This window comes from Falco cherrug, chromosome 6 (assembly GCF_023634085.1).
Source record: "Falco cherrug isolate bFalChe1 chromosome 6, bFalChe1.pri, whole genome shotgun sequence".
NCBI lineage: Eukaryota > Metazoa > Chordata > Aves > Falconiformes > Falconidae > Falco > Falco cherrug.
In genome coordinates this window covers 15,964,475-15,987,844 of record NC_073702.1, presented here as the reverse complement: position 1 = coordinate 15,987,844, position 23,370 = coordinate 15,964,475, and the positions used below count along the sequence as shown (strand labels likewise).

General features: G+C 38.9%; 1 protein-coding gene across 1 annotated transcript in view; it reads right to left on the bottom strand.

Moving 5' to 3' along the window:
* The window catches only part of EYS (eyes shut homolog), an 873,960-nt gene that overhangs the window by 63,308 nt on the left and 787,282 nt on the right, over positions 1-23,370 (bottom strand). The window contains exon 41 of the mRNA XM_027809136.2: positions 4,651-4,823. Within this exon, the coding sequence (XP_027664937.2) occupies positions 4,651-4,823 (173 nt within the window). The remainder of the gene's footprint in view (positions 1-4,650; positions 4,824-23,370) is intronic.

Here is a 23,370-nt window from a genome sequence, read left to right as displayed (position 1 = left end):
AAGTCTTAGATCCTATGAAACGACAAATGTCCCTGGATGACAGGCAGTTCTAGTGCTAACCTAATCCTTACTTGTTTCTATATTGAGTTGTTGATATGTCTTCCTGACCAACTTTTAAAAGTAGAAAAATCAAACATATAGGAAGTATTGTAAAAAGCATTTTACAGAAAACAAAAGTTCATAGCGCTGTTGGAGAATATGTATTCATTTGGTATGAAATGCAGCTATTTGTAAACACTTTTGTTCACCAGTGTGATCCTAAATACTGGAGGGGATTTACAATCTGCAAGAAACAGAATGCAAACAACTTGTTACTAAATTACATGTGAAAGGGGATTTATCAGACTAGGGCTTGAATTTTGGCTGCTTTCACACCAAACTACTGAAAAGCCAGAGCTGAATAACTGGACTTAGTTTAAATGATATAGATCCCTTTATGTACAGGTTAAAAAAACAAAGTCACTTGGGAGATTGAGTTCAGCTACCTATGTAGGCATAGTTTCTGTTCCAAATTGCTACATATTGACCATGGGCATTGCTATGTATTTCCTGTTTTCTATTTTAGTAACTGACTAAATTCTTGTTTCAGGCAACTCCACCCCCCTGAGTTGAAAGTCATGAGGGCGTTTAACCCCTCAGATCCACAGTATTTTGTTCTGTGATAAATGTTCACTCGCACACCCACAAAGCAGCACAGAGAGAGAGAGAATGGCAGGTGGGGGAACTCAATTAATACCTGCTACAACTACTCCTAGCCCTGTTCCAGGAGCCATCAGCCCACCACAGGCCCATCTCCATAATCCCAGAGGAGCACAGAGGCCAAAGTCAGGGGGGAACCCAAATGAAGGATTCAGAGGAAGGGACACCCTGTCAGGGCCTTCCCAGGGCTGACCCAGGAGACCCTCAACCCTAGTGTCCAGGTGTGACACCCAGCACAATGAGTCACTGCTGGAGCAGTCGGTGTTTTGGACAGAGGGGTGTAACTGCCAGAGGGTATGGGACACATTATGGGATGCAAGTGAAGAATATTTTTGAATAGCACAGGACTTAGGGATGTTTAAGGGAAGAACCAAAGGTGGGGAAAAGGAGGGAATTAGGTGATTTGGGGAGGAACAAGTGCTGGAAAAATAGAAGGATACAGGGACAAAAAGGACGAGTCACGTGTAAATAGTTGGCTGGTCAGTATGCTTCTCTGGCCAGGTCCTTTGTCTAATCAATGCAGTCTGTTCTCTCTTCTAACTTATATTATCATCGCACGTCCCTTTTGGCCCATTATGACTTAGCTATGTAGCTTCTTGAGAGAGATTTCAATATATGATGGTCACCTTGCAGTTATAATGACATGGTCATCTAATAATAAAAACAAGAAAAGATGTGTATTGAGATATAATGCATTTTACTGTATATTTGGAGAAATGGTCATCCTTCTAGGAAGCTTTTCTTGATGTCTGAACCAAGCATAACGTAACTAAGATAAACTCAGAGCAATTGTTTCCAGCCTGCTTAGACTGCAGTATGCTCCATCTGCTTCAGAAACTGAAGTCCTTGTTAGTCCCAGGAGCCTGTCTGTTTTCCCGTATTTACATAGGTCTGTCTAATAGAAGTCACTACCTGTCAAATTTTTGCCTTGTCACATTGACAGTATCCCTGTAGTTCTCTCACTTTAGAATGCTGTGCATTCCTCATAAAATGATCTATTTTAAACTTGTTGTACCAAACATTTTTTTTTAAATAGTGACAATAGTTTTATTATCACTTTTTCTTACATATTTTTAGATATTGATGTTGTTCTTAGCATGACTTCCAGCTCTCTAACAGATGGCAGCTGGAGCTCTGATACAGACAAGACCTGTAGCAGTGGGCTCCTTTGTGGCTCTGTCTCCATCTCTATTTATCCTTACTTTGTCTTTTGTAAATAATCTCTGTTGGTAGGAACAGCAATGCTGGCATGAAATCTGCAGTTCTATTTGGTACATTTGCTATATTCATTTTATCAAATAATCACTGTAACATCTTGTACATGTCTTGTTGGTGAAGACCAACTGTTGTTTGATGAGCATTTAGAAGAAACTAGATTTTCTTCAGTGTTTCAGACCAAAAGTAGCATGCACTTGTTTACTAATCTTAATAGTAGAGACAATATTATTGAGTATCTTAAAGGGGAGATGATTCATTAAAAATGCATGCGCCTAGACTTTGAATTTTATGGACCATTTCTTTCTAATAACTTTAGTATCTAGGCTACTGATTTTGTTATAGTAAACAATTACATTTGTCTTCTGTTTCTACTATAATTTACATTGTTTTACCATTGTAATTAGGCAGCCTATCATTATCTTCAAATATCTCACCAAACGTACGGCTTTGATGCTGCTAGGACTATCCCTAAGGCTGCACACAGCCTTCACTGCATTGTGGCTCTGTTTCTCCCCTATTTGTTCAGTTTTAGCATATATGATACAAAGGCCTTTTGTAGCTCATTTTAAGATTCAATGCAAAGTCAAGCTTAACAAGACTTCTGTCTGTGCTCAGCTTATTTCTATTCCTTCTAAACTTTCAAAACACAGTTCAGTAAAATAATCTTTTTTATTTCAATAACTTTTTATGCTGCAGGCTTATTGAGCCTAGATTTATACTCTGTCCTATGAAACTAAGTGTTTTTCCTCATTTTGTTTGCTTACAGTGATGGTCCAGACAGAGGCTTTGCTTTCCACTCAATAAAATGTCATTCTTTCTGTGCTATCAAAGCCTTCAGCTCTGAAGTCTAATAAATGACTGAATTTGTGCACTTTCTCTCAATTTAGCCTCTCAATTTTTATTCAGACTCTCAATTTAGAGACAACTAACTACAAAGAGTTGCAGAAGAGCCTCATTGAGCAACTACAGGGAAAAAGCATTAGATGATACTCAGTGTTGACAGATGTAAATTGAGGTAGATTACAGAAACAATCCTAGCATTAGATACTGAATGGTGGGCTCTGAACTTGACATGTGCATTGAAAGAGGTGTTATGAGTTCTAACAAGCAGTTTCATGAAAACGTCAGTGTACTCAGAAAAGGAAACAGAATGGAAGAAATGGTTAAGAAAAGGAGAGTAAAACAGAAAAATGTCAACCACCATTGTATAAAGCACTGGCCTTATCACACCTTGAATATTGCAGTCAGCTGTGGCCCCTCATTTCAAAGGGGATGCAGTGGAATTGAGAAGAAACAAAGAAAGGCAGCCTGTATGACTCAAGATACAGCATGGCTGGTGCCCTAAAAATGAATGAATCAATTTGGACTTCAGAAATAATTTTGGGAGGGTTATAGTAAGGATATATGTAAAATCAGGAAAGACATGGAGAAGGTGAACAGGGAAACATTCATAAAACAGGGAACAACTCTGAAACATCCGTTCTAACAAAGAAGCTTGAGGCATTTAATGTCATTAGCAATTGGCACAGTTAAGCAAACAAATGGAAGTACTTCTGCACAAGCAATATGCTTAAGCTCTGGAGCTCTTTGGCACAGGTTTTTACATATCAAGTTTAAATGGCCACAAAAACTAATTAGAGAAGTGTACGGAAGAAAAGAAATCTCAAGGGCCAACCCAGACACCAAACACACCACATGAAGCCCCAATATTTTGGGCTACTGCAAGTTAAGAAAGATTATAAAAAAAATATCATACATGTTTCATACACTTGCCTACATCTTTGCTATTGACTATCAATTATCAGGGTTAGATGAAAACATGGATAAAACATAAATGTTCCTCTACTGAAAATTCTGGAAATTAAAATTTTAAATAAGAGGTAAAGATGTGTCTGTTATGAAGAAAAAGACAATACTGGCTTTTATCCGACCTGAACATTGGTTAATCTTTATTTTAAAGTGCACTTCATTTACACTGCTAAATCAGCTCAGAACCAGTGATTATTTTCTATATGCAGATTTTTCAGTCATACTTCCCGCTACATTCAGTGTTAGGGGAAAAGAATACCTTGGATGTTCACAGACAGGAATTTATGACCTAGAACAATCCTTATAATCAATGCTTTAAGGAATAAAAGCCCTTCACTTTATAATATTAGTAAAAATGACCTATTTACTTAGCTTTATTAATTTCCCTTCCTCCTGTCTCCTGTTTCATAGCAAAGCACTTGGTAAATTTTAATTTGTTTCTCTTTTTGACCTGAGAAATGAATCACATTTTAGACCCAGTGGTATTTTTACAATCCAGAAAATATTGTTTATATACTCCTTTTATTTACGAAATGTACGAAGTAATGCTTCCCTACGCAGAGGAAAAATCAATCTACAGTAGATATTTTCTCCAAAGGAGCTCTCAGTCAAATCTCACTCTCAGTTTTTTTCCGGGGAAATTACTAAAACATCAGACATTACTTGGTATTTCGTAGCTTGTCTACTTTCAGCTTCTTTGATCCCTCTGTCTCCCTTTCTCTGGCTGGCACTTTTATGAAACAGCACATAGGGAGGATGCCCAGCTCATACATTCTTTGCTTGTGACTGGATTTTGGGCTGTGTTTGAAGGTGGAGAGGTGGTCTCTTTCACTGTTTTGCCTTCAAAGTACTTGACTTATTTCTCACCACAGCTTTTATAAAGGACAGAAACTATGACTGATGCATGAAAAGTACAGTTCTTACCATCACTGCAGAGGATGCCAGATCTTCCATATGGACAAAGGCAAACAGCATCCTGCCTGGACTTTGGAAAACATGTAGCACCATTTCCACATGGATTTTCATCACAAGTCACAAACTGGCAAAGTTTTCCAGAGTAGAGTTTAGGGCATTCACAAAACCAATTTTCTGCATCACTGGAAAATTTAAATAAAAAAATAATTAGTTAAAAAGTATAAGTACAACAACACACTTAGAAAAACAGGATGGGTTTTAAACTCACAGAAAATCAGTGACATTTGACATGGTTAACACATTCCTTTGTTTTGCTGCTCTTAATTCTCAACCTTTTTTTTTTTTTTTTTTTAGTGTTGCTTGTGTATCTGGCATTAGAGATGCCAGAATGCTTTATGGGTAATTTGAGTTGACAGGTTCTTTTGGGTTTAATTTTATATTTTAATTTAGCTTTCCTTTCATGGTAAGATATGTGACTTTTCTAATGTCTCACTAGTTATTTGTGCTGCTGCTTTCATAATGTAATTGAAGTAACTGCTACAGAAAACCAGCTCTTCTATTACGTCTGAAAAAAAGGAAAGAAAGTGAAAACAGAAAATGTAAAAGTTGTAGTTTACTTTGCAAATGGAAACATCATTTGTACATTCAAGTGTTACTTACAGCTTGTGACAACACAGTAGGGTCATAAATAAAAACTGAAATATGAATACTTGAAGTAGTGATTATACTGAAATAGAATCAGAATAAACAGGTAATATCTCTGCTTTCATTTATCTTATGTTCTCAATCATAGAAAGAATATTAGAATAGACAAGGGAAAAATAAGTTGTAATCAGACTTGAGGGATTATAGAAACAAATGTTGAGAAATGTACATATTCTGCTTGTATATATTAAACTTTTTTTTAGTATATAGATGCAGCACAATGGCAGATATGGTAAGAAACCCAAAATCAGATAGGGAAAGCAGGAGTCTAAGACATCCCCATCTATCACTTATTATAAATACAATTTCATGAAAGGTCTTATTCAATTTTCCCCTTGTTTTATGACTGAAATTACATGACAGCTAGATAGGTCAGTTCCTGTGATTCCTATATATCCTTAGTATTTAATACAAACATGTCTGCCTTATACTTGATAAGGTCACATGTGCCTGTGGGTATGAATGCAGAAGACATGATGTCAGCTGTATCAAACCACAGCCATTACATTTTTTCCAGATAACAGCATAATCATTAGGATGTTCAGTGATAAAATGTCAAATACATGTGATTTCTAAAAATCTGTTCACTGCTTATAATATCCGTGCAATCAGGTTAGAGAAAATAATATGGAGCTGAGAGAACTCCTGTATTTTTTAAAAGAGGGAAATAAGTAAGTCTTTTGACAGTCTTTGTGCATAGCAGTTGATTAGTGTGTTTCTAAACTGACCACCTGCAGTTCTGGGGAGCAAGGATCTCAGCTGGAGAGTCTACCAGAATGAATCTCATGAATAATGCCTCCAGACACCTTTGCAAAAGAAAATTGCTATCAGCTGCAATAATAAATTTCTCTGTGTAGCCTATTCTATTTATAGATCTGCTGCAGACACCACTAGAGGAATGTAAATGAGATACTGGATTGCTTTCGTTTGTGCAGCATCAAGAAGCCTGCTTTCAACTGTTTTAATATCAGCATTACACAGTTCAGCTGATTAAAAGAGAAACAATAAACTGAATTCTCCCTGGAAATCTATAATTGATGGTGATGATCTCTAAAACAAGTTTTCAAATGTGTTTCTGTTTCTTTATAGAAAAGGCAGATCATCATTGCTGACTGCCAAAATACATAAGACTTTAGTCTTCACTTCAAAAAAAACCCCAATTTTCATACATTCTTCTATTGAGCTGTATATATCAACATTGGCTATTTCTTTTTATAGTCTTACTTTGCTGTTGTGGAGAAGATTAAAAATAGCAGGTGTCATAACAAATTGTAAGTTTATTGTTATTAAAATAAGCAATGTTCTAACATTTCACTGTTGATGCCATAACACCCTAATACAAAGAAGAGTGATTTCAAATGAGGCAAAGAAAAGAGTTTTTTAGAAGTTCCACAAAATAATACAAAGCTTGAAAATATAACAGCTAACTACATAGAAAGAAAATCACAGCCAATTTACAAGAGTTAGTATACTGAAATATGACGTCCTGAATGACTTATTCTCTCTCAAAAGCAGTCTGTCACTGTACTTGGTTAAGAAGATGACAAGGTCTCCCATATTCTGCTGAATTAATCTCAGCTGCAAGAAACACATAAATGCTTCAAGGGCCAGGGACTTCTCCCAAGTGGATTTCACAATTTCATGCTGTCCTGCTATCCTTTAAAAATACAAGAAGCAAATGAAAGGGGACAGCAAGTCAGAATCTTTTGCCTATATGCTGTACACCTGTGCTTGGCTCCATGAAAAAAATCATTGGATAATTACATACATGAGATGAAGAAAGTGAATAATGCATGAAAGAAACAAGGAAAATATTGGAATTTTGAGGCTGCAAATCTTGAAACAAATTTGGAGTGCTTTGCTGAAATGTATTACATGTTTATATTAGTGTTTGAGTTCAGATCCGGAGCATGGTTTTGAATGAAACCTTCTTGTCCCCAGCTGAAACACCTTGGTTCACATTGTGGAGTGGTCTCAAGAGTCCATGAACTCAATTTCTTTCAGATGAATCTGCACCAGAAGATTGTCTCACACCTCAGGTTCTCCAGCTGCTAATGGGCATTCAGTCCCTGGGGCCAGACCGGGTCTAGTGTGAGTTAAAGCTCCCTGAAGCAAGAATAATGGGGATGTTGGGTCCTCAGCACTAATCGATTTGCCCTGTAAATCTACTCCTATTGAACTACATTATCTACTAATATGGATGCAGATTTATAGGTCATCAAAAGAAAATCAGGCAGCCATGGTGTCTATTGCATACTAGCAAAAGCTCCAGATTTTAAACTGGAGTACTGACAACTCCAGAAGTATAAAGAGAAAAAACCCCTAACCTTCCAGAATCATATGAAGGAAGAATGTCACAAACTGTGAGAGAAAATGGGAGAAGAGACAGAAATATTGTAGAAAAGGAGGAGAAGAGACCAGAACAATATCAGAGCACCATCACCTCATGTCACCAGCCTTATGACATATGAAGAAAAAAGTGTAGGGAAGATGAACTGTTCTCTGACATTCTTATAATCCTCTTCTGAAATGGCAAGGGACACAATTTGTATTATAATTTCCCATGTTAAAATATTCCTTTGATCTTTGGTCAAGACATTAGATTAGAAGGAAAATCATCAAGAAGCATTTGCATGGTATGACATGACATTGGTAATTCAAATTCTTCTCCTTGAATCAGTACTACATCAGTGAACTGATTTAATGAAATAAAAATTTTGTATAAGATTGAGCTTTGGGATGCCAACACAGATTTTGATAACTTCTTTTTTTTTAGATATTGCACAATGCAGAGGAGACTGGCTTGTTACACATTAATAACACAGACACAGCTGTATTTAACCAGCTTTTGACTTTTAAACTAATCCTGTTTTTAAAGGAAAAGATTATAAACCCTCTGTACAATGTGCCATAGACATAATTTTTACTCTAGTGATACAGTGTTGTGGCTCTCCACAGCAGAGTATAATTTTCTATATGCCTGTGCTTTTTCCACCTGTATAGTAGGAGTACTATGCTCTGAGATTCACACTGAAAGCCCTGTACACGCCATTTTCACAGCGTATGCTAAAGGTCTTCCTTGAAAGGAAGGACACCCAACACCCTTTAATAATGACAGTGCTAAGCTGAGAATGTCAAAAAATATATGCCACAGTGGGCTCAATACTTAAAGACACAAGTTCTTTTAGTGCTTTCACTGTATTATCTAGGGCAAAGCTATGGAAGTTGGAGGGGACAGCTTCCCAAGCTTCTTCAGTTAATAAATAGTAGATGTAAATCACTTTATTTTAAAGTCGTTACTATTATTTATTCCTATTGCCATTATGTTTTAAATTACTGGAAAATCCTAAGGAGCATCATACTCTATCAGTTTAGACTTTAAGTTGAATTACCCTTCATGCAAAGATTCATTAAATCTCTTTCTAGAAAACACCAGGATAATGCAAAGGTGATTGGGATCATCCATTGAAACCTTTGTGCAATAGCCAAATCCACAGAAAATCATTGCAGCCAGAAGGATAACCTTATTGTCAATAATGTTAAAAATATTAAAGGACAGTATATAAAGGAGGCATTTCTTACTTGTGCACAGCAGGTGTTTTTCTAGTATGTGATGTATCTGCCAATCTTTCCTTGTATTATACAGCTCCTGGAAATCAATTCAGCTTTCCTGCTGCTTTAGTACTTTCACCCAGGTTTCCTCAATTATGGTATCTTCTCTAGTTCTGAGTGCTTTTGTTAGCTTTACTGTTTTGAATCCTTTTTCCCCTATCAGGATTTATTATTCTGCAAGCTCTGGTGATTCATTTAAATTTCCTTTCTTTTCACTGGAAGCACTTTGTGCTGGGTTTGTGTAGCAAGGTTTTGGTAGTGGGGGGGCTACAGGGTGTGAGGGACTATTCAGAATTGTCCATAGTCTTGGAATGTCTTAAGCATTGGCCCTGCCTGAGCATACCGAGAATTGAAAAATTATGAGACACATTTTGTATTAGCGGGGTGGCCCTTTTCTGTGCCCAGTCGTGTAGGTTAAGAGGCAAAACACCTGCACGCAGAAGGCAAGGTCAATCACACAGGATTCTAGCAGGGGTTGGAAGAGACCCCAGACCCAGGTACCATCCCCAGACTCATTTTGAGAACTTTCCACAAGGCCTAATGTGCATGTGCATTGATGGTCAAAGGCCTGCCTCAAGGGAGGAACTGGGCAGAGATTGAGGACATAAAAATGCATTCCACGGAGGCACAGGCATGCGCCCACTACCTCAGGACTAGCTGTGATCCATAAAAAATGAGGACTAGCTGCAGCCCGTAGAAGACTGTGGATCAAGACAACATGGCATCTGAGGGTGGTGAATACTCTCTCTCTTTCTTTTTTTCCTTCTTTCCCTCTCTATTTTCTTGTACAATAGCCCTATGTCTGAAGTTTGAGAATTCAAGTTTATTGATTACTCTGCTTTCTTGTACCATGTGTTTAAGAATTCAAGTTTACAAAACTCTTCCCTTTGCTGTGTACCCATTGCAATAAGCAAATGAACCCGTGAATATCGCTGCGATACATTAAGTCTCTGAGTAACTGCAATTATTCCTAGTTGCCGCACGGAGAATTAAAAACCACCTCTCCCTCCTCCCACTGAGTGGGACCAGACACTGAAGTGGCTTCTGTGAAAAGCTGCCAGAAGCTTCCCCCATGTCCAATAGAGCCAATACCAGCCGGCCTCAGGACCCACTGCTGGCCAAGGCCAAGCCCATCAGTGACGGTGGCAGAACCTCTGGGACAGCATGTTTAAGAAGGGGCAAAAAAGCCCTGGGCAGAACAATAGCAGAGGAGAGAGAGGAGTGAAAATACATGAGAGAAACAACTCTGCAGCCCCCCAGGTCGGTGCAGAAGGAGGGGCAGGAGGGGCTGCAGGTGCCGGAGCAGAGATTCCCCTGCAGCCCGTGGTGAAGACCCACGGTGAGGCAGGCTGTGCCCTGCAGCCATGGAGGTTAACGCTGGAGCAGATCTCCACCTGCAGCCCGTGGAGGACCCCATGCTGGAGCAGGTGGGTGCCCAAAGGAGGCTGTGACTCTGTGGGAAGCCCGTGCTGGAGCAAGCTCTTGGTGGGACCTGTGGACCCATGGAGAGAGGAGCCCATGCTGGAGCAGGTTTGCTGGTAGCACTTGTGACTCTGTGGGGGACCCACACTGGAGCAGCCTGTGCCTGAAGGGCTGCAGCCCATGTTGGAAACTGCTGGAGCAGTTTGTGAAGAACTGCAGCCCATGGGAAGGGCTCATGTTGGAGAAGTTCATGGACTGTCTCCAATAGGAGGGACCCCACGTTGGGGCAGGGAAAGAGTGTGAGGAGCCCTCCCCCTGAGAAGGAAACAATGTGTGATGGACTGACTGCAAGCCCCATTCCCTGCCCCAACGTGGGGTCCCTCCCGTTGCAGACAGTCCATGAGGGAGGAAAGCTGAGCCTGGAGAGAAGGGAGGAGTGGGGGGAAGGTGTTTTCAAGATTTGGTTTTATTTCTCATTACCCTACGCTGATTTGATTGGTAGTAAATTAAATTAATTTTCTTCCCATGTCGATGCTGTTTTACCTGTGACAGTAATTAGTGACTGATCTCTCCCTGTCCTTATCTCAACCCTTATCTAACCCTGTCCAGTCGAGGAGGGGGAGTAACAGAGCAGATTTGGTGGGCACCTGGCCTTTGGCCAGGGTCAAGCCATCGTGACTTTCTAAACTGTTTCTCTTTATATAAATAACTACTGTCAGCGTCTCTTTAAACCAAGTTTAAATCACTTTTAACTGAATTGGTTTTGAAAACTCCTAGGGAAAATATTTCCAGACTGGTTGGGTGCATTCATGGAAAAACACTTTTGCTTTACATTTTCTTTGAGGCAGGGTTATACTCAGAGTTATACTGGTTCTAGCATGGACTCAATAGGAGCTTACATTTAAACAATACTTCCAAATTCTTTGATCCAGGTTAAAAGTATTGGAGTGGGAAGTTCCAACTCCACTTCAAAAAGGAGAACAGGAGTGACAAAAAGGTTCTAGCACCTCCCTTGCCTGCTGCCAGGCTGCTACAAGAAAGTGACCATTATGTATAAAATGTCTCAGCTCAAGAAGAAAATTAATTTATAGGACCCAAGTAAGAATTCAGTAAATTCTGAATCCATCCCAATTAGATAGCAATGAGCATCTGCTCAATCTTATCATTAAGCATGCGTATATGAGTTTCCTTGAACAAGAATATACTCCTGAAACAATACCTAAACCTTATAAAATTTACTGGAGTTGTGTTTGAGTTAGGTATGACTTGTTAAGGACAGAATTTGTTTTATGGAAATGATGAAGAAGGAAGAATTCTCACTTATTGGCAGAGTATCTTATTTCAGACCTTCAAAAATGTCATTTTCAGGAATTTAGGAGTCTTAAAATATATTTTAAAATTTACTCATTCAAATATCTAACAGAGTACTATCTAATTTTTCAGGATCATGAAGCATTTTCTGGATTCTTACATAAGCCCTCTTTAATCTCCATTTTCCACTCAGATGGAGAATATACCTGTGATTCCCCAGCGCATGAAGGGTACCCATCCATTAAAAAGTGTGACACATAAAAAATCCTGTCCTGTCGTATGACACTTATGACCATTCCTGTCACACAAGGGGATACACAAATATGGTATCAAGCACTTCTGGACACATAACACTTAATGGTGGATGGTTAAGGATCCCTCAGGAAAAAGTACAGCAAGTAATGGTTGGTGAGAACAATTTATGTGGGCAGCAATCCATTCCCTGGCCATGTCTGCAATGAGGAATAATGGTCTGTCAGGCTGGGTCTATGGCAAGGGTTGTAATTATCTCTGACACCACTACTTTCCCCAGTCTCCTCAGTCTTTTCAGTTAAATCTACATTCTCTCTTTCCTTGTGTGCAAAAATATAGTACGTAGATCTTATCATCTGCTAAAATGTATTTATAAAAACGAAATTAATTAAAAAAAAGTTGAAAGGCCATGATTTTGTTAATAAAAATTATCACTATATGAAACGTGGCTAGGGAAGCACACAAATGTTTTCAACAGCACAAGGTAAAAGCCAGACCTCCACCTCTCACTGAAGCCACGTGCTGCCTAGCGTTTGTTTGTCCTTTGAAAATACCTCATAATTCCTTATGACACGAAGTTTCCAATTGCTCACAGCAGTCCTTAGGGCCCTAAACAGCCTTTGCTTCAGTGTATCTACTGTTTGCAGCAGGACTTGTGAGCACCATATTCAAAGCAGTGACTCTGAACACTGCTGTGCAGCATACTGCTTCTTGCACTGTTTTCCTGAAACATGCATTGTATACTATTACTCATTTATGTTAGAATTTTAAACCAATCTTTTAGCACAAAAAATATTAATTCCTTCACTGTTACATGAATTTATAGGTTGCAGAGCTATGTAACTTAGTCATTTCCAAAATTTCAAAGTCTCCTCACAGTGCAGCTACAGTTTGCCACACTGATCATGAGGACATGGATAAAAACAAAATTGAAGAACAAAATCTTGAATAGTTTGTAAAATAACAGTATTTACTCTAAACTCACAAGATAATCATTTTGAACTATAATGACTATAATCTAAATCCAGAACTATTGACTGTGGAAAGAGAAACAAAGTTGGTCTAAATCTAGGTGTTCATTATACTTCCCCCTCTTTCTCAGTTTCTTCCTAATATTTTTTTTCTGTCTCTAAACCAGATTTTTTATTTATGCATGTATTATTTTAAACTTTCATAGATGCAAACTCTTCCTATTCCATTCTGAATTCAACTTACAGAAAGAAGTTTCCATAACCACTTCTTCATTGCATTGTCACTAGTTCTATCAACTTCCAACTCTTACTAACCGGTGGCTCAGCATTTCCTTTTTATCTATATAGCACCCATTACCCTTCCTATTTTAAAAACAGTCTTAATCATAAGGAGTTGACCATCGGTACTGATATAATTAAGAAATAGAGGAATCACTAACAGAGGCTGAAACTAAAGCAATGATTAACTTGACCTATTAAACAATCTATTAAATAAGCTCACTAAGATGTAGCAAGCTTTCTCAGACACCTGGGATATAACAATAGACAAGGGAAATGGGGTAAAGGAGCACTGCGGTCAAAACCGTATAGTGCAGAGAACAACCAAAGTTATCTAAGAACACAAGTAGTGCGCATGCTCCCCAGCTTCTGGCTGAGGCAATACTGAAGTGTGCCCTGAGGTGGCTGGTCCCAGGGTGCAGGGTGTGTGGAAGGATTTGGGCAGATTCTTAGGACAGTTATCACTTCCCATAACATGGGACTTTAAACCTGAACAGGCAAGACACCCTGGCACACCTGATAGAAGGGTGCCTTGCCTACCCCAGTGAAAACCAACAGCTTCTAGCACTGTACTGGGGCCTGGCCTGCGCCCATCAAGCCAGAGTTCAGTACTCTCAGAGGACTGTGTTTGAGGTAGGGACCCAAACTACATCTAGGGACACCACGGTTGAGGTAGGGACATGAACAACAATAATATCGAGAGTAATTACCTCAGTAGTGAAAAAGGAACAGTGGACAAAAAGAACAACAGGCCCGTATCATTGATCAGCAAGAGAGGAGGAAGAAGAGGAAGGATTTGATCAACAGGCCGGTCCTGCGACACAGAAATTGGAGGAAGGAGTGAGAGAATTTAGAAAGGAAGCAGAAACTACCTGGTCCCTGACCTCATCCGAACTTCAAGATATGCAGAATGATTACAGCCACCAGCCAGGTGAGTGGATTGCTCCCTGGCTGCTCTGATGCTGGGAAATGGGGCCACAGTCAGCAACTGGAAGGCAAGGAAGCCCAGCAGCTGGGACCCTTTGCTAGAAGCTGGGGAATTGAGAGAAGAATTGGAAATGAGGCAGCAATCTGCAGTCTCTGGAGACTGCTCCTCTCAAGTACGAGGGCAAGATACCCATCCAAGGAAGATCTTGTGAACTCCCCAGGAAAGTGGACTGCCACAGATGAAGGCATCAGTACCTGAGACAACTAGCAGTACTGGAAGTCAGCTACAGTGATTTAGACAATGATGAGGTCTCCAAAGATCCAGAGGATGTCCTGTGCACATCGGCCATGTGGAGGAAGGTGACTCAAAGTGCCCCAACATCATATTCTAACAGTTTGGCAGTGATGTATTGCCTGAATGTGGATACACCAACTGTGGAGAAACTGTCTTCTTGGCTCCAGTTCATTTCTAACTTGGCTGAGTTCATTTATATTGAAACTTTAATCTAAACCTATTATGAAGTTTGAGGTGATATAGGAATGACACAAGCAATTCCACTTACCGTATTTTCTACAAATCTAGTGCTTACAAAAGGTAGTAGATTAGCTGAAATTCTCTGTTTGGCACAAACTAGATAATGGAAGTTTCCTTACCAATGACCAAGGTCTCTGCCTCAGAATGTAATTCACACCTATGTGCCTTTTCAGTCTGTGGTTTCTTTGATGAGCTTTAACTCTAACATAAAGAACTCCTAGAGAATTTAAATAAGACTCTGGGAAGTTCTCAAAGAGCTTTGTGCAGCCCTTAGACTAGCACATCATCAGTCACAAGATGTAACTGAATTGGTAGGTCATGTTTGAGGAACACTGATTTTCAGGAGTCACCTCACACACACTGGGAGATAAAGTATAGAGCTAATTCTTAGCCCACTGTTGGGGCTAAGACGATGAAACACTGGAGATATATCAAATTACACTGTAAGCATGGAATGTGTGGTGCTGAAATCCAGGGAAAAAAAATAATATCTAAGAACCCTAGATCTTTGTGGCTCTTAGAACAAGAATAATAAAATGGGCCTCCATCAGGCATTGCACTCCCATGTTGAATGTAGTATAAAGATGTCCCACAACAACAAAATACCATTTTTTAAACTTCTAAAACAGTCTCTTAAAGCTTGTGGCTGTCTATCCTCTGTCTCTTTCTTCCCATCTCTTTGAGATTCACCTACTTCCCCAATGTCTGGGTATCTTCCTCTACTGTCAGGAATAAGAGAGGAGAAAAAAGCCACAGCACTATCTTCCTGTGCATCTTTTCTCTGGGATGCCACCAGCTCTCAGAAGGAGCAAGAAATCCCTGCAGCACATAATTTCTGTTCATGTGTTACCTGAACTGTAGGAGGTTAAGGAAAACTTCATAGATTCCCTTTGCCCATGGGTCTATCTGAATACTGACAACCAACTCAGACTAAGCTGTTTCCTTAAATGCCATCAAAGGTAGGTCACAAAACCTGAAAACAAAAAGCAGTTAGGAACCTAAGTGTGTTTGAAGAACCAAATACTGACCTGCCTACCACACTTTTTTCCTACTACAAATTAAAGATGACGTATAGGAGACTGCACAAAGCTTTTATAAAAACTAATTGCCTAAGTTTGCACAACTATTTGAACATGAGAAGGGCGAGAGAAGTGATGAATACTAGAACCACTGACAACATTGACTGAAGTCAAAAGTTAGCAATCATTATGTGCTTTCATTTTTTTTTTTACAATGTAGTCTATCAGTAGCTTGCGTTGTTCTGTCTTGTAGGTTGACCTTTTACTTTGATTGCTGCCTCAGCTCTGAATTTCACACATTCCTGGATGATGGCTATGACTTATGAAGGATATAAGGTGCCCTAAAAACTGTGAAATCAAATGGTATAAAACTGAGTGTTGGCATTTTTCAAATGTGCAAGAAGTGTAACTTGTTAGAGTTGTTCCATTGTAAAAAATTAGCATAGCTGGGTGACACACCAGGCTAAACTAATGCAAAATGCAACAGAAAAAGTCTGTTTTGCAGCTGACCTTTCTAATTGGTAGAAAAGGCCATTTGTGTATCATTTTCTCAAACAGACCTAATTTAAATGCTATGACATTAGTCTCTCTCTAGCTTGCACTCAAGAGGTCAGATAAGCCAGGTAGTCTGACATATTTGAATCAAAAGGTAAATGACTATCACGAAAAACTAAAATAGAAGAGAATTTATGTTAGAGGAAAACCGTTGCATCACAGCATTATTAGCAGTACTGACATTTGCTTTCAGACTTCCTTCAGAGAAGCAAGTCAGTTCCTCTTCCTTGATATCATGATGCCAATTCATTTCTTTACATTTATGCAGAAGAATAAAAGGAAGCTATTCTGTCAGTCTGGCTCTACAGGCTATCTTATCTTGCAAACTTAAGGGGAGTGGAAATAGGCCATTCTTTTAAATAAGACACTTGAACTTACTAATGAATGACTAAAGAAACCTGAATTCAGACTGGAAATACATATGTGATCAATTACATTTAATCATAGCAGTGTTTAGAGTGGTTTTGTGGAAAAAGCAGACATACTATTTTACATTGTTTTCTGGATATAGGGTGTCTATAACCAACATTTAGCAAGTTAGTGTCTGCGACAATATTAACCTTTGAATGTAAATAAGCTTCTTCATGTCTTCTGAACAATTTATTTTCCAGTGTACATCACTATGATGTCTACCCATGCAAAATGAAAGTACTGGAACAATTCCTAATAAAATCTAATAATACACTATCATTCTAATGTCTTAATATTTTACTGAAACACCTGTTTGCTGCTGGATGGAATGCTTCAGTCTCTGACATAAGGTGTACTCTTCTGACAGAAACACTTCTACCCCACTGATTCAGTAGTAAGAATGGTGATTCCAAAGGTCTATTGGTTTTTTTCCATAAAGTTTTGAGGCTATGTCTACACAGCAGAATGAGGAGATCATGGAAGCAGAATCAGACGTTATTTGACTTAGCTTTAATCTACTTAGCACTGTTACCAACTGCAGTGAAAACACTGTGGGATGTTTCATCCTGACTGCTAATCGCTCAAGGAAAACAGGGCTTTTATTCAGTTTAATAGCATATATTGATATTACTACTCATTCTATCTTCATGAAAACTAACTTAGTTGTGCCTTTCTACAACCATTATCTCTTTATTTTACTTTAAAGGCATGCCTTTTGTGTATCCATAGAAACAAGCACAGAATGAACTGTGATGTCTTGTGGTCACATGTTTCTTCTGAAGTTACCACATAATGGAAGTGAGTGTGACTTAAGAGAAAAAAAAAAAAAAAAAAAAAGGCATGTAATCTAAAGACAGAGGTCTAATGTAGCCAGAGGAAAGAATATGTTTTAACCCTTCCTCTTTAACTCCTTCAATCAAATTATAACAAAAGTAGTTACCAGATCCATATCAGCTGCAATATTATTGCAGAAATGTCTTCCTTTGATATCAATGCTCCTATAAGTGAAATGCACATTAGAGCCAGTAAGCACGACTGACTATTCCAACAGCTCGGTTAATAATTTGGAGAAGGAAGTTAAACATCCTGCTTGTGTGTACATAGTGATTTGGTAATGACAGTAGGTGCCTGGAGTTATCCCAGGCTTCTAGGTTCAGGACAGCCAAATCAGGACAGCTCTATTGATATCTGTGGTGCTCTTGAAAAGTCACAGCTTTTCACACACTGTAACACAATTAGGCATAATTGGAATCAGAAATTTAATTTTGGGGTGCATAGATGGAAGAAGGAAGAATGGAATCCCATTCTCTACTTCTGGCCTGATTATGCATTAATATTAGAAGTTTATTGACAAAAAGAAAAACTAACCCCAGAATACAGAGCAGAACCTCAGTTCTCTCAGTTTCTGTTATAAGCTTGGTCAAAGGTAGGGGCAGGTCCCCTACTGGTTACTGCTGGTCCAGAGTAACAGACTCTTTCACTCTTGCATTGCTAGCTGCAAAGTTCTTAACTTCTAAAGAAGTGAAAAATGGTCCCAGAAAGCTTCTGAGAGACTTGGGTACTTAAAGACTAAGCTAGAACAGGGCTTGGAGCCCAAATGTTATTTGACACCTGTACCATAAATTGCCCTATGATCATGAGAACTTGGCAGAACCTGAGGTTATGTAGCATTTTTTTATTTTACAGGTACAAAAATTAAAAGTCGGAATGTCATCTGTGCTAGCCAAATGAATTATACAACTATTCGTCAAAGGAGAACAATTTCTTTGCTAACTGATTCCTTTTTGTGATGTGCTTTGTAAAACCTTTTTGAGAGATTCAGGACTGGAAGGCAGTGCCCTGGAGTTGAGGTTCCCCCACAACTAAATAGCTTTCACATCAAAGAACATGTTTCTCTTGAAACTCCTACTTGTGACTGAATTTCCAGCATAATAGCTTTTAATGTGTTGAAGAGTCAGACCATGGTGTGAGTGTTCAGCTTGTGTCTGAAGCAGATGAGTGTTTTCAAGAGGATCATGATCTTCAGCGCAGTGGCAGATACCTTAATGCAGACAAAGATCTCCATGAAACCACTTAGCAATTACAGAAGCTGGTAAAACACCTGAATTCTTTGATGCACAGTCTTCTCTTCATTACAAAGAAGGAAAAAAAAAGAAAAAAAAAAGTTTTTGCTTTACTCAAGGTCATGTAATCCTGAAAAGTTAATACTCAAAAATATGCTGTTGTATGACAAATGAGGATGTGATACAAATCAAATGCCTCCAAAATAAAAAAAAAATATTGGATTTGTATGCAGAGTTGGTAATTAATTTCTTTTAATATTGGATATAGAAGGAAAGGGTGCAAGAAGGTGGGAAGTCCTACTGATGCACAGCTGTGATTGAATTGTGTTCTCTGTGATATATAAACTCTGTGCTAAATTGATGTGCACTCAGGGGTAGAAAAATAATAAATGATATGTTGTTGTCAAAAACAGGTATAGTTTTCCATTTGCTTTCATTTCATTTTTTTAAATTTGTCTTGTGAAACTATTTTATACGTGACCTATGTAAATATGGAATGTCATTATCAATAGCATGAATTGTTAGGTCAGTTTAACTTTGTATCACCTATGAGATAAGGGCTTTAACAGATCTTTAACTGCATATGATATAAAACATAGTTTATTATAAACTTTTATTAATAATTTTTCTACTGAACTATTTAAAATGTAAATTCAACAATTAGAGTTAAATAGTATCTTCTGTTATATGATGAGCAAACTCCTTTAACATCTCACTTCCCTTTTGTACCTACCATTTCTTTTTAAAGAACTCAAAGAGGTGAGTAAATGAACTGGTTTAAAATATGTTAATATTCATAATCTTTGAAACTGTCAAACAGCAATAAAATTTGTGTCACAGTGGCATTTGTGGGAAGGGGACCTCTGGCAGAAATTTTTGCTAATGTAACTGAACATGGAATATCTTCGCTGGGATTGAATCTGCACCGTGATTGTAAAGAAAGCAGAGTAAGAGCAGTTTGTGTTACAGTTGCTGGCTTGAGTCCTCCAAGATTTTGCAGCGCACAAAATCTTTTCTCGCAGAAATTTCTGTACCTCGGATGACTACCCTTAAATGCATTTTCTGTGTGTAATATAATTCTATGTCTTCTAGTATAATCTAAAGCAGTGTTTATGCCAAGGTATCATTTATCTGTTTCCTGTGTTCCAGCAATTGGATTTATGCTAGACTGGAAATTGCAGTACTGGAAGAATGGAGTGATTCATTGCTAGGGTGTTTCTATGGTAAGCTTTTCCAGTGCTGTAATTGTTCAACTCCACAGGTGGTAGCTATGGCAGCATCACTTGTGCAGAGAAAATACTATGCAGCTTCTGATGTTTTAAGGAGGGTTAAATTTTTTATTGCTAAAATCAGTCCTATACAGCACAATACTTATATATGGCAGTAATTACACTGTTACTATTAAAGACTAAGTCATGCACAGTGACAGTATCTGTAATAAATGCCAAAAATAGAAAAAAAAAAAGATATTATGGAATGACTTAGTAAATAAAGAATATCTGGAGTTGTACATGTGAAAGTTATAAGTAGAAGACACATAAAAAGTGGTTGACATGGCTTTAAAGAAAGTCTATAATATATGCAACTGTAACTAGGTTTTTGGATATATTTTTCCATTTTATCTAAGGGTCACCTTTATCTCCAAAGTGGTGCAGTTATGCCCCAAACAGGCAAGCTACTCTGTTTCACAGAGGACTCCATAAATCTCAAATTTTAGGGAAGACAAGAAAAACATAGCTTTTGTGGAGCCCCTTTAGTACTCTATTTGTTATTATCAAATATATTTTTGCATACATAGCTAAGCTGTGCTGCTTATGTGATGTGATACAGTAAGATGCAAGGAGCACTAGAACTATGAATTCATCTAAGAATCATGAGCATAAATCATAGAGGATCACAAAACGTACATTAATCACTCCTTCCTCATATATCATCACCTGCCAGGGGATGGCCAGTAATGGACCCTCTCTCATTCTAAAACAGTTGCAGGCAGTGCCTGAAATAGTATTATGTCCTATTTTATGAAGGTTAAGTATCCTGGAGAAAAGGCATCATCCTCTTACTACCCAAGCTATTAAAAAACCTCATTGCCCATTCATCATCATTTCAACAAATACATTGCTCTGTAGCCACTGCACTCCTGCCTGCCAGAGAACACAGACCTCTGAAAAGCACAACCTGCAGCATGTTCCTACCACCTGTCATATTGCAACAGCAGTTTTTTCAAATGCACGCCAGAGACCCTGTGAGAAATCCCCAAAACACAATTTATTCCAGCCAATCTGATGACAAGAAAAAAAATTTCCTTCCCACTGCCCCAGAAGAAGTTAGTGCAATGTTCACAGTGGCTCTCAGGATTCACAGCTGGGTTCTGACCTATGAATGAAAACAAGTGATCTCCCAGAAAAAGAGTTGTGGCTGATGAGGCAATATCACACACTCTTTTGAGATATGAAAAAGTACTAGTGATCTATCTTACTCATTTTGACATGTCTTATTAACTCATGGGAGAATGTCAGGACCCTTTCTTCCTCCAGGAAGACAAAGCCATACTCCCTTTTAGCTTATGTGACATGCATTCTTCATATGGAAACTTTTTGCTTCTAAGACCTGTCCTGTGGCCAGGACATGCCAACACCAGACAATGCCTCCTCACCTGAAACAAAGATACATGCCATTTTTTTCTTTTGTTACTCTGGTAATGTTTCAAAAATTAAGGATTTTGAAATATTATGCATGGCAAAGAGAAAAGAGGTGAACAGTGAAAAGCCTAATTGTTACACTGTATCACATTCAGCGGCAAAATAAAATTTTTTTTTCCCCCCAGAATATGCTTTCAATTAAAAATGCTGATATATTAAAGCTTTTACTATCACTATCCTATTATTATTACCATGACACTTCTAATACTGCAAGCACTTCATTGGGTATGGTTGGGAAAGAGTTAATTTCTATAGCAACCCGTATGGTGCTGTGTTCTGGGTTTGTGACCAAAGCAGTGTTAAGACATCAATGTTTTTTAGCTGTTGCTGAACAGTGCTTGCACAGCATCAAGGTTTTTTCTGTTTCTCACTCTGAATAGGCTGGGAGCGTGCAGGCAGTTAGGAGGGGACAGAGGCAGGACAGCTGACCTGAATTAGCCAAAGGGATATCCCATACCGTATGAGGTCATGCTTGGCAATGAAAACTGGGAGATCATCTTTCCAAAGTAGCTGTTGCTTGGAGAGTGGCTGGGCATTGGTCTGCCGGGGGTAAATCATTGCTTTTGCATCATTTGGCTTTTTTTCTTTGTTTTCCTTCACTTATTAAACTGTCTTTATCTTAACCCACCAGTTTTCTTGCTTCTGTCCTTCCAAATGCCCCCCACCCTGCTGGAGGTGACTGAGCGATCCAGCCTGGGGACGCTTACCTGCCGGCCCGGGTCAACCCACCCCACTGAGTACCTGACACATTCCAAATGGGCCTGGGAGCTCCTGTAGCAGGAATTGCAACGCAGTTGCTCTGGAGGAGTTTGCGTTTGGCATGTTCTTCAAGGACAAATAATGTGGCCCAAAACCTGGAAAGTCTGGACTTTGCAAGGGACATTAACTTCCTGCAATTCTTCTACATTTTGATAACAACAAGCATTTGTCAGAGTGAGCTCATGAGCAGGTCAGGCTTTGTGTGACAACCAGGCTGCAACACATTTAATCAAGAAATAGAGACTAGAAATCCTGCATATCCTTAAAGGCTTTCATACTTCATTTTTATCTCAGTTCCTGCTGGCCCACTGATCACAGCAGACTCCAAAACAGAGAAAACCCACTCCCCTGAAGTCAGTACAAATCCCAGTAGCATACCCACGGAGCTATGAATACTTCCTTGGACTTGGCACTAAGGGGGGCTGAGCAGCACACTGAAATATGGAGAGACTTTTTGGTCTGGCCTAGTGTAGTCCTTGAAATCCAGGAACAAAAAAGACTGTAGGGGTGGCGGGTTGCATGCTGTCAAGGGAACCGTGTAAGATGGGGAACGTATATCATTATTAAGCTGTTCAGCAACTCTTACCTCTGTGTAACACTGATGATCTCAGAATAATTGTGGGTTTGTACAAAGAAATACTGGAGGGTGAGATCCAAAAAGGATGGACCAAAGCATACCAGGAACTTGAATCTGTGGGGCATTTTGTAATACTTATAGCCACTAGCTTTGAGAATGAGGCAGTGTTGCTTCATACGTGACTTGTAAAGAATATTTCAGAGTATTCAGGATTAGAAAATTCCTTCCGCTATTGGCAAAAGATGGTCAGGCAGAGTTCTGGACTTGTTGATCTACACTGGATGCTAGGCGTGTCTAGGACCAACAGCATCCAAAAGCAATTCAGTATTGTCTCAAGATTTTTAAGCAGGCCAACCAGCAAATTAGTGACTTGCAGGGAGAAACATACAGGACTGCTATATCTGGTGCAATCATATAAGGTGGCAGGAATGTTAAAACAGTTACACCAGGTCAGACCAATGTGCGTGTATGTGTACCATTATTCTATCTCTGACAATGGACAAAACTGTCATCTTACAAGAAAGGATAGTTATAATGCAGCATTAAGTGACATTCATATTCTCGTGACCTGCAGCAAAGGATGTCTTAAATCACACGTTTCAGAGTCCTTAAGAGATATTTTTTCTCCA